We start from the raw sequence: 12543 nt of genomic DNA, 5'->3' as shown, positions 1-12543 counted from the left end.
GAAAAAACTCTCGCATGCCCAAGAGGGTTCAAGCATGTCTGATGTAATCACACGTGATTCAAATCCATATGGTTTTTGAAAAAAATAATAAGGTCGGATACTTTTCTAATAGACCTCGTATGTGGAAATGATTGTTGTACAAAAGCTAAGAGAGCTAAAAGATATCTGTCGCTGAGACAGATGATGACTGGAGTGCAATTTTAAGTAGAAACAATGTGATAATCAGTGAACCGCGGCTAATGATGCATGCACAGTGAAGGCAGGGTGGACCGATTTAGGGGGGACTGTTCAGTCTGCGACACTGGAAATCTGCTAGAGCCACTTTTCCGGTTTAAGGGGTTACAGCTCCTAATGCGGTGTACAGTTTGGACAGCACACCAGTCTGTCACAGGGACACATACAGAGAGACAAACGTTCATACTCTCACTCACACCTCCATCAATTTAAAGCTTCCAATCCACCTAACCTGCATGTCTTTGGAAGTGGGAGGAAATGGGAGCACCTGGAGGAACCTACTCAAACCCAGGGAGAACATGCAAACACCACACAGAAAGGGTTGGGCCGGAAGGGAACCTGCGACCTTCTAGCTGCGAGGCAACAGTGCTAACCACTAAGGCACTGTGCTGCCTGTAAGATACAATTTATCCTGAAATTAAATCACAAAAAGGAAATGGCATCAGTAAGGATTTTTGTAATGATGTTACCTTGATTCCTTCAGGTGGGTGATCAGGTTGCTGGTGTACAAAGAGGTCAGTGGATCGATTCCTGACTACATCTGCATGTCACAGTGTCTTTAAGCAAGACATTAAACACAAGGTTTGCTGTGTTGTGTTGCCATGAGAATGGTGATGGACAGAAAAAGGAGATGCTGGAAACACTCCCTGCCCTGAGTATTGCCCTGCCCCCCCTCCGTCCCCCAGCTTGGTCATGGTAGGTCATGTGACCACTCCTTCCCCTCCATGGCCTTTATAAGGTCCCTTTCAGAGAGATCGACACTGAGACGCTCTGGAGGCGACCACAGGTGAGATGGTGTCTGTCTGTCTGTCTCTTCCATGCTGACTGTCTTTATCTCATCAGATGGTGCTGCTTGGTGTTGAATCCACCACTTTACACAACTGCTTTGGGTCCTCCAGTCACTCTGACCTGTGCTCATCAGTCTGCTGCAGAGAGGTTATGTGGGCTTGTCCTTAGCCTCACCCATTAATTGGGGTTCTCAGCTCTGAGGCATCTGCAGGCTCGATTGTGCTCAGGAAAACGCACCACATGGTCATGGTGTTGTAGTGGAAATGTGCTCACAGTGCAAGTGGCGTGCCTCAAGTCTGAGACTGTTATTTGGCATTAAGTCATTCTAGCCGTACCCAGGGATGCTCTGGAGAGATCTGCTCTCAAAAACATCATCTGTGTCTAACAACTATACAGTAAGACATCCACTTTGTTTCAGAAGCTGCTGGTTGTCACGCTGAGGATTGTGGGTACTGTGGTTCAGATCGCCCCCTGCACGATGCTCATCTCTCTTATCCTGTGCTGCTGGGCGTTTGGTGTTGTCCACATCTCTACGGCTTTGGTTCATGGGAATGTCCAGCTGGACGAAGGCCCGCCCAACCCCCGCCAGCCCGAACCCGACTTCCTATCAGAAATCGGTGAGCACTGCCAAAATAAAATACCCTGCAATAGTTTGAGTTTATGTTCAGTGTCTTAAAACCTTTTGCTGCCATGTGTCTGTGTTTGTGTTTCACAGCTTAACCGCTCTGAAACAATCACAAAATAACATTATGTTTGTCTGTTTGAACAGTTTTGCTAAAGTGGAGAATGACACATTCTCTAACTGTTGCACTCTGTGTCTCATCACTGTTTCACTCGATCTGACTGAAATGTTCTCTCTGCAGCCAGGAAAAACATGCAGCCAAACGCCCTGGCAGTGACAACTGCTGGACTCAACTAGTGCTCAGGTTGTTCAAAAGTCAAAGCACTTTTGAATCCATTGATTCATATGAGTTAAAATCACAAAGCGTGACTTACCCGTGTTTGCAGTTAGCATTCTTGTTAGAATTTGGAGACACTGTGCATAGTGCAACGTTTGTCTGTTGCTTCACCAGTTCTACGGATTCATGGTGGAGTGGAACAGAGAAGAATTTCCTTAAAATTAAGATGCACTCTGTGAAAGAACACTGGAGACTCAAGCTTAGATCTGATTTGTTTTCTTGTACGATGATCCTACACTGTTCCTCTCCACCATGAAACTGTAACTAGTGATGTACCCGACAAAAGTTGCACTATGCACTTTCTTCAATCAAAGTAACTATCTATATGTACTACACAGCCATATTAATAATACAAAATCCTATTTGTATGTAGCACCACCGTGTTAGAGGTTATAGTTAAGGTCTGATTTTAAATTAATGTTAAAGTTTCTCCGCTGGCGTTTGATGATTTTACGCTATGACCTGTTGCAGAGTTTGAGATGCCGCAGCTTAAGTTATTAGGGTGTCAGACATTTGAGCCATTAGTACAAATTTGTATCCTAGTCTTTGTAAAAACTTACCACCCCCCTTCAAGTATTAAGTGAATTCTAAAGACAGATAATTACAAGTATTTTGGAACCACAGACAATGTTTACGATCACCACTTCAAAAAGGAAATTTTGGTGTTACATACGACTAGAAAACAAGTAAAGGAGAATACAGTCTTAATCACATGTACTAAATTGCCCGATTAGAAGCGTATTCATTTCGTATCAGTAATATGGGTATGTACAGATGCCACTGCTTCAGGGTTAGGTTAGCCTTGTCAGTCACAGCCACAGCTCATAACTCTTTCAGAGTTGTCATGGGTGTTTTGGTGGCTTCCCTCACTCATCTCCTTGTGCAGTCAGTTTTTGAGAACAGAGTAGTCTAATCAGATTCACCATGCCATTTGTATTTCTTAATGGATGATGTAAAAATTTAGTCCAAGACATGTTCAGTAACTTGGAAATGTTTGACTCATAACTTGTCTGGAGAAAACTGTCATGATTTAGTTTTGGAGGCACATATTTTTCCTGTTGCAGAGATTTGTTTTCACAGTGAGTGTAATTTTAGAAATGTTAGTATAAAATAACCCTAAATTATTTTTTAAACTTGAGTTTAAAAAAGTAAAAAAGCTGAAAGGACAACAAAGGTTTTCACAGCACTATAACTGCCCACAGCTCAACGTAACAATCTACTTGTTTTTAAACTCATAATTTGACTTTATGTCACTATAATGGGTTTTCCTGTCTTTGGTCCTCCAGAGAGAAGTCACGCCCACAGCTTAGACCCCGCCCTCCTACCTGCTGTCTCCGTAGAGGACCACTTCCTGATGGATGCAGGGTCGTATGATGAGGTAGAGGTGTTCATTTTAAGACAGACAGATTTTATTAGAAATCCATGAATACCAGTGGTGGGCACTGTTCCGCTAATCCGCTAACTGCTAAATGGAAGATGGACTGCATTTATATTAGCTCTTTTCCATCTGCATCAGACGCTCAAAGCGCTTACACATCAGTGCCTCACATTCAACCCAATGTGAGGCTGCTGCCATGCTAGGCGCCCAGTACACACTGGGAGCAACTAGGGAATTAAGGACCTTGCCCAAGGGCCCTTAGTGATCTACTGGCCAGTCGATGGCAGTTTTCATGGCAGTGTGAACATCATTTGCCACACATTCACAAGAAATGATGAATCACTTAGCAAACAGAATTTTCAGTTTTCAAATTGCCTTTTTTTTACAAATAAAAAAGTGACATATTTACTAATACAGATTTATTTGCAAAACTCCCTACATGTTGCAGTATATGGTTATACCGACCAACCAACCACTGACGTTAGGAAAATAATGTTCCCATAATGCATTGCGGCATGTGTGTCTAAACACTAAAACCTTCAAAATTAGTGCATTACTTTAAAACTAAAACATATAGCTGATATCTTTACTTTGTAAAATGACAGAAGTGATGTTGATTTCAATAACTTGTCCGGAATTAGTTTGTTTAAAATTATAACCATAAGTCAAAACTGTATGCCTGTGCATGACTCCAGTGATATGTTGGCAGGTCTGTATGGTGTGAAGATAAATTATCTTTATTTCCCTTCCTCTCTGGTCATCAGGTCTCTTTTGCTGAGAGAAGGCTGATCTGTGACAGAAGCGCTGAATCATTGTGTCAGTAGCTTCCAGTGTACTGAAGTCAATACCAAAAGTTATCGGTTTAGCTTTTATCTGTAGCTTCTACTATTTTTTTTTTTTTTTTAAGGGATTTATCGATTTAGCTTTATATGAGTTAACTTTTCAGTTAGTGGATTAACAGTTATCGAAGCTAACTTTTTGGTTAGCTGTGCCCACCACTGATGAATACACATCAGCTCCTTGTTGAGCTGAAAATATTCTGTTTCCTATCACCTACAGGTGTCTTTTATTCACTTGTGGGTTTGAGTTAAACAATCATGTCACCCATTTATATCTTGTTATATATGCTGTGAAATTATTCCTTTCCACTGCGCTTACGTACCTTTTTGTTGTGCTTGTGCATTTATGAGTATATGTCCACCACTGTACATGAGTTAACACAGTACACACTTCACATTGCATTAAATGTGAATGAATGCCGCTGGTCCACCCATACATGAATGCGGTCCCTCTGTGAGTTGACGTTTGTCACCATACATGCTTTTCTGCCTCATTGCAGGAGTCTGCTGTGGCCTTACAGCTGCAGGATCGGGCCATGCGCTTGCCGCGCCGCTGCATCCCTCACCAGCAGTCGTGCCTTGGCTACCCGTTGCCCTGCTGTGACCCCTGTGACACCTGCTACTGCCGCTTCTTTAATGCCATATGTTACTGCCGGCGTGTCGGTCACACATGCACGTCCAGACGTACCTGAAGCAGCTCATCCTGCTTTTCTTTATGTTGACGTTTTTAACTGTTCTGTTTGTATAATAAATGATGGATGATTAAAATGTATTTGATGCATATTTTAACATCCCTTGAAAATGCAATACATGTCACTCACTGCTATATTGTTTCAAACAAAACGCAACAAAAAAGCAATCTACTGAGCTTAAGTAAAGGCAATCATCTGCTTAAATATTAATGTTTAAGCTGGGTGTAATCCCTGTTAAATAGGGGACCAGAAGACACCCCAACCCCGGATGTGAGAGGGAATTTTTACCTCCTCAAAACATCAAGCTCATGAAATGTCACTGTTAGTATTCTATTTATAATTACACTTGTTTGAGTGAAGGAGCCATAAAACGAACATATAATAGAAATAACATTATGAATTATACGTCTCACTATGGAGACCATACCACAAAAAAGAATAACAAAAACATACAAACAAATAATAATAATAATATTATTATGAGCCGGTGTCTTGCGGGTGATAGAATCCCCTATCACTAAAGCCTGGCATTTCGGCCTGGAGACAGGAGTGGAAGTCACCCATGGGCTCAAAGAACTCACATCAGGCATATCCAAGGGAGAAAACCAGTTCACAGTTCGCAGTGGCGAGTATGATTGGGGTACCGCAACCAGGCACCAAGTCCTACGTGACTTCCTCTGCCTAACCACGGTCCAAAAGCCATCCTCCACAGCCGGCATTTCTAGGCTGATGCTAATGGGCACACTAGCCAGCACTAACCTCATCTGGAGTGCCCGTAACATCTATCTCCACTGAGCTGAGAAGCTGTTCTAGCTTACAGACACGGCTGTCTAAAAGAGCCACCCTATCTGCCAGCATCACGCAGGATTTATGTAAAGTGTAAAGCAGTGTACTTTGTGCACCAGAAAATTTAAGAGTATAGCCAAGCAAGCGCGAGCTAACTGCTAACGAACATGCTAACCACTCCTAAGGTTCACACAGGAGTAAAATACTGAGCTACAATTCACAGCAGTTACACTGAAAAACTAACAGAAGTATTACAGAAACGCGGGGGGGGGGGGGGGGGGGGGGGGGGGGGGGAATAACCTAGCCAACGGAAGCTAACCACTAGCAAAAATGCTAACCACTCCTAAGATTTACACAGGAGTGAAATAATGAGCTAAAATTCATAGCAGTTAAGGGGCTTTCACACTAGAAGCACCAGCCATGGCAGAAGCTCCGCAAATCAGTCTAAAAATCATTATTTTCAATTAGACGCGTAACCTTTTTGACGCGGAGGAAGTGTCGCATCACAAACCAAGGTACAACGACACTTCTGCCAGGAGCGCGCATTGCCGTTTGTCGTCAGGCTGCCGGGGTCAAAATTCAACCCAATCCATCTTTCACCGTTCTGAGCTGTGACGTAGCTTCGCGCTGTCCAATACAAATGAGGCATGAGACCAAAACATGGAAGACTACAGTGTAGAAACCAGATATATAACTGTGTCATATACAGATCAGTGGCAGAAATGTGTCACAGTACGGCTCATTTATACAGAGCAGTTTTTTTTATCTCAAAATTAATTTCTGATTCCTGTAAAAAAAAAAAAAAAAAATTAGAACACTTGTAATTAAAATAGTAATAAATAAATAAATAAATAAATAAATCAAAGACTCTTTAGAAACCTTTCTTTATCTGTAAATTAAATCCATAACTTACCTGTTGCTTCAGAGTAGATGATTTCTTGTTTAACATAAGGAATCTGGGACATTTCTTTTTAGACAAATAAAATAGCATGACATATGTAAATACTCAGGCAGATTATTCATATCTCATTTCAATCAGGAAAAACAGACACTGTAAATAAATGTAAATGTTTATTACAAATGCAACAGGAGATGATTTAACAATGACTGCAGTGTGATTGTAAAGTAGGATTTCTTAATTTGACATAAACCTCATGATGAAATCATTTTTTAATTGACTCATTTCAACTTCTAATTACATCAGAATATGTGATTGCCTTTAATGTTGTGATCAGGACAGAATCATTTCTAAAATATGAATTTGACTAGTGATTGTGAATGTTTTAAAATTGTGCACAATAGGGGGCAGACTTCTACTGCTGCAAATGTCTTTTGACTGAACTTTGATTTTGTGGACATTTTTAATGATCCATTAATTTCATGTTAAAATATAAAATGAAACAGCTTTTTAAAAATAATAAAAAAGTTGCTGTTTAAAGAGCCTTTTATTTAGAAGCAGGTGTTGGTTTGCTGGATTCTCGGGACATTTAACCAGATGAAAGTCTCTTGTGCAGCTTTGACCTCTGGTGGAATTGTTGAAGGCACTTTTATCCCATTTTGAAGAGCAGAGATGTTTTCTTCTGGCTGGACTTCATGGTGTTCAGCTCATCACTGGACGTTTTTGAAGTGCATCTGAATTTAGATTGCCTGCGCAACAAATGTTCCTGATTGTAGGACATATATTTTACAAATAATGAATGTTTATGAGTTCAATGGTACAAATATTTCATGAGGTGAAAGCTGGACCATACCATTCAACGAGGCATAGCCTCGTTGAATGGTATGGTCCAATTCATATGAGCAAAAACCTCCAGAGGGTTACAGAGATGGAAAAAGAATCAATGGAGGAAAAACACATAGACCCTCCTTTCAATGCCTGGGGCTTCGGCAAGGAGTGTGTACAAAACTCCCACATGGTGTAACACTATACTAACAGAAAAATAAAGCTAAATACTGTTAAAATACCGTCTCTACATCCAGGTTCTCACACAGTTGGCCTGGTGTGGGTGCAGGACTGCAAAACCTCAGTCGTAAAGGGATTTCCATCAAAATGTGTTTCCATGTTCCATTTAATCCATCATATAAAACCACAGGGATCTCCCCAGTCAATGGAATAACTGTGCCACAGCATCATCTCGCAATGTTTTAGCATGAGACCTGGTGGGAATCTGACCACACGCAAACCCATTTTTGCAGGGGAAATTTCACAAAAACAACTTCAGCTCTTTATTTTATCCTGTTTACATCCAGATGATACAAGCCATGACAAAGTGCAAGAGTTACACAAAGCCAGATGATCAGAGGACGATCTCTGAATTTTTTGTTTCGTCTTGGCAGTGACAGCAACCCATGTAGCTGAGGAGGGCCAGCTAGAAGAACATCCCAATGTGTCAGGGTAACCTACTTGATCAGAGCATTTTCTAAGAGGACACAGATTTACCATAGAGTGCCATACTGTCTGTGTTCTTCATAAGGGCCCCTTCTCACATAGGCTCACAAAGGAGGAATCGCATGCCACTCGGAGCCCGCCTCAAATGCCTTGTACAACTGTCGCCACAACATTCACACACACCAGCGGCTGAAAGACAGAGTGTGCCCTGTGAGTGCCCATTCGACCCCCTCTCGGCAGGTGTCAGCCAAATTCCAGGTACCACATACGAACATCCAACACCACTTGCTGGGTACTTAGAAAGGCGGGGCTGTTCGCGCTACCAGCATGATAGTGGAGAGCAGATGACCACATTCAAGCTGTCTGTGAAAACTGTCTAAGTGCCACACGAGTATGCCATAAACAAGCACACATATGTCAAGCAAGTGTGCCCCCCAACACATGCGGCGTGCATGTGTGTCGTGCCCCCCTGCCCCTCCAACATATATGGCATGTGAGTGTGTTCCTCCCCCCGCAACACGTGGCATGCGGGGGGAGGAACACACTTGCATGACATGCTGATAATTATGTACAGACAAAATCACATGGGGACTGGCCAGCCATGTCTGAGCGCACACAGCACAACAAGGTGCCTCTCAGCTGATTGCCGGCCAGCCACTCACTGACAACTGAAAATGATGGCTCAGTGCACACGACATGTTAAATTAAAAACACAGAGCCAGGACAAGTATATAAATGAATACTACAATAACTACATACATAATTACACAACAAATAGATAAAATAAACAATCACAGAACAAAGTAACAGAGAGTGACACTTTGTTCTGTGCGCTGATCAAAAAGGTGGGCATGTCTGCAAACAACAGCTACTGTTAAGATCTGTGGACCTGCAAGTCACAGCTGGAGAACACATACCGTTTTATGACAGAATGACCTTAACACTCTCCATCGTGAGGTGCGTGCATGTGCCTGCTGTCCTCATGTGGAAATACATAAAACATAACACCTTTGCAACGGGCTGGAGCGACCATTTTAGCTCGCACACTGGCAGGCTGTGCCATGTGAAAGGACTGGTCTGATCATGTGTGCACTCAGCTGGAGATCTGAATGTCACATCACCCATGGCAGACCACGTGTCCCTCCCAACAGCAGGTGGAATGTTTCACGGTTCCCCTTTTAGTTTTTTGTTTGTGGATTTTCTGACAGTTTCTGCAGAAACAGGAACAATCCAAAAATGTAAACTGTGCGGGTTTGGGCTGATTATATAAATGTTATTGTGGTTTCAGAAACACATCATCTGACTGGACACATCATGTAGTGATCCTTCTGCAGATGTCACCATTTGTGTGGCTGGAATTAATGTGTTTACATCATTGAATTGTAAATTTTGGGGCTGAAACTATTACCTCATAACCTGTCCTCCCTGCCTACACAGGAAATTTTGCTGAGTAAAATGTACTCTGCTGGGATAGCATTTGATCCCAGTCTAAATAGAGTAAATTACACTCTATCATAGACTGAATCAGCTCGACAGTTGCGCACACTGAATAGTCCGCCCCCTAAACATTTGTCCACCCTGCTTCCACTGTGCATGTGTCATGCTGGAGCCCAAGCCGCCTCTCCACCCAAAGCTATCAAATGGATTAATGGGATTATTAACCATCTAATGACAAGGTAAAACCTGAATTATTCTAATGTCAGTTTTAAGCAGAAACTAGGCTGTTTTAAGCAGAAACAAGGCTTTAAATGGTGACGCAATGAAATGTCCGACGTGCAGTGAATGCATCAGCTAACAGCTTGTGCAGTCACGGTGCTCTGATCACTTCCTCCGTCTATTATTATCAAATAATGCTGAATTTATGTGGACAGGATTGTTGTACAAAACCTTCAGATATCTGTCACTGAGATAGATGATGACTGGAGCAGAAACGAGGTGATAATCATGAACCGCGGCTGATCACGTATACGCAGTGACGGCAGGGCTGGCGGGGGACCGTTCGGTCTGCGTCACCATCTGGTCAATGCAAGTGGTTTTACTCCGGTAAGATTTGACTTTACACCGTGTTGAGTTGATTTAGCTCTGTGATAGAGTATAATTCACTCTATTTGGACTGGGATCATATGCTATCCCAGCAGAGTACATTTTACTCAGTTAAATTTCCTGTGTGTGTTAGCACAAATCTAGGGCTGGTGATCCCAACGTGTAACTGGTGGAATGTGTACAAAGCGGTTGGATGCCCCAGTGTGATAGCTGGCGCTTTCTGGAAGGCAAAGGTAGCTGCTGTCAGTCCCTGATAACAGGGAGGAAGCCCCGTCTCAGTGTTGTCCATTTGGTGCTGTAATATGCTAATGGTTGCTTATCTGTGGGAGTCTCCTGCATCAAACTGCACATGCAAATCCTGCTTTTTCTACAACATATAAATGAAACACTTTAGCATAGTGAGGATTACCCAGTGCTGGTGCAGTTTGCATGTCTGTTTTAGAGTCTGAAAGGCTCCTTCAGCTTCAGCAGTCCACTGCAACTCAGCTGAACCGCTAGTTTGACCTGCAGCTCGGACCAGGGGCCACATAAAGGGGCTGGTTTGATTGTATAATCACAGATCCACAGTCCAGCCAAATCCAACCATCCCCAAGAGCAACAGTATTTGTCTGACTGTCAGTGGTTTGGGAGCTTTGGTTATTGCCTCAATTTGTGAGGAAGCAACAGCTTGTTTGTTAGCACACAGCTGTCTGCCCAAGTATTCAACTTGTGACTGACTGAAATGTAATTCATCTTTACTCACTTTATCTCCCCTCCTGCGCCAAGTCTAACAGGACTGAAATAAAGTATTTTTCAGATTGAATTGTGGTAGCACTATGAACCAGTAGGTCATCTCTGTGTTGTTGCACCATGTTTGTCATTTCCAGGTGCTGTAAGTCATTTGAATTTGGCTTTTCAACTCGAAAAATGGGTGTGTTGGTTTTTTTGTTGGTCTTAATACACCTGCTGCTGCCAAGCCCTTAATCATGTGTTTTATACCCGCTATTTGGTGTGCTTTCAATGGATACTGCCTTTTGTATGGCAACACAACTCAATTTCAGTTTATTTTCATTTATATAGCACCAAATCACAACAAGGTTGCCTCAAGGTGCTTCACACACAAGGTCTAACCTTACCCCCAGAGCAGCAGTGGTAAGGAAAAACTCCCTCTGAGGAAGAAACCTCAAACAGACCAGACTCAAACGGGTGACCCTCTGCTTGGGCCATGCTACAGACATAAATTACAGAACAATTCACAAAACAAATACACAGGAAATGTTGTCGGTGCACAGAACGGTTTCCGGAACAGATACCACACCCATCTCTGGATAGAGCCGCACCTCAAACAGAGAGAAAAGGAGAAAAAAAAAAGCAGAATCAAGTATCAGAAAGACAATACAGTGTAATTTGTCAGCATTAAGCAACAAGAAAACAAAAGAAATACTAAGGTGATTCCCTATTTTTACTTTAATATGAATTGGCTGGGCTGACCTAAGTAATCCTACATCAGTTTTATGTTGTGCCCACAACTTATGTGGTATCTGTTGTGCCAATATTTTGTGATCTTCTGACAATAACAGTTGTGTAGGGGGTGTTTGACTTAATAACACGAGTTTTCCTATTCCCTCATCATATGTTTTCTGTTCTGTGTTGGGGGTTGGCTGGCATTGTTTTGCTGTTTTTGTGTTTATTTTCCTCCCAGGTGGTTTGGGACTGATCTCTGGGGAGAGTGTGCTGCAGAAGAGTCTCTCACCTCTGTCATGGTGATCTGTTGCACCTGTTGCGCTCACGTGCGGCTCTCTATCAGGACGATCTACGACACCTGTGGCATTCACGTGCAGATCTAAGGACTCTCAGCTGGTGCCAATTAAGAAATGAAGAGCTGCATTTAAGCCAGCAGTGATCAGGGCTGAATTGCCGGAGAATACGACCATGTGACGATCGTTTGGGGACACTGAGGGCCACTCCAGATTCTGACATTGCGCCTGTGAAGGAGGACAAGGGTGAGAGGCAAACGTGGTCAGCACACGTCAGAGGTGATTATTCTGAAAGGCTTATCTGTAATTGTAATTTTTTTGCGCAGCTATAATTAATATTGGTGAAAATTGTCTGGTTTGCTCCTCACAGCAGTGGCGCGCGGATTGATTATCCTCCACTAGCTGTGAGCAGCAGCCCTTTTGAACTAAGTCCGAAAGCAGACCTGAACGTGTAGCTGATAAGAGTGCCTCTAAATAATATTTCGTGGTAACAGTGTTGAATAACTTCACCTCTCTTCCTCCTTCACAGAGTACAGTCCTGGGAAAAGTCACCTGGGGGGGGGTGTCGGCGGAATTCCTGAGTCCAAAACGTTCGGGCTCCGATTTGTTGAGACACTGAGAAAGCGCGCCGCCTCTTCACCTCACCAGACTTTAGTATTTCATGTACAGCACAAGGGGAAAAAATAAAACTTGTTTTT

The 12543-nt window shown here is 42.7% G+C and overlaps 1 protein-coding gene across 1 annotated transcript; it reads left to right on the top strand.

Annotated features, from left to right (window-relative positions):
* Positions 1–962: 962 nt before the first annotated feature.
* Positions 963–4969, top strand: agrp (agouti related neuropeptide). Its single transcript, XM_034161027.1, has 4 exons — positions 963–1021; positions 1442–1640; positions 3269–3360; positions 4700–4969. Exons 2-4 carry the CDS (start codon positions 1502–1504, stop codon positions 4889–4891), a joined length of 423 nt encoding a protein of 140 aa, XP_034016918.1. The 5' UTR covers positions 963–1021; positions 1442–1501; the 3' UTR covers positions 4892–4969.
* Positions 4970–12543: the final 7574 nt, after the last annotated feature.

Source organism: Thalassophryne amazonica, chromosome 2 (assembly GCF_902500255.1).
Source record: "Thalassophryne amazonica chromosome 2, fThaAma1.1, whole genome shotgun sequence".
Taxonomy (NCBI): Eukaryota; Metazoa; Chordata; class Actinopteri; order Batrachoidiformes; family Batrachoididae; genus Thalassophryne; species Thalassophryne amazonica.
This window is presented reverse-complemented; position numbering and strand designations above follow the sequence as displayed.

Excerpts from the sequence above, each read along its gene's own strand:
- agrp (XM_034161027.1), top strand. The coding sequence starts at position 1,502 with ATGCTCATCTCTCTTATCCTGTGCTGCTGGGCGTTTGGTGTTGTCCAC. Across the intron at positions 1,641-3,268 it reads CGACTTCCTATCAGAAATCG|AGAGAAGTCACGCCCACAGC; the intron begins GTGAGCACTGCC and ends TTGGTCCTCCAG. Across the intron at positions 3,361-4,699 it reads ATGCAGGGTCGTATGATGAG|GAGTCTGCTGTGGCCTTACA; the intron begins GTAGAGGTGTTC and ends GCCTCATTGCAG.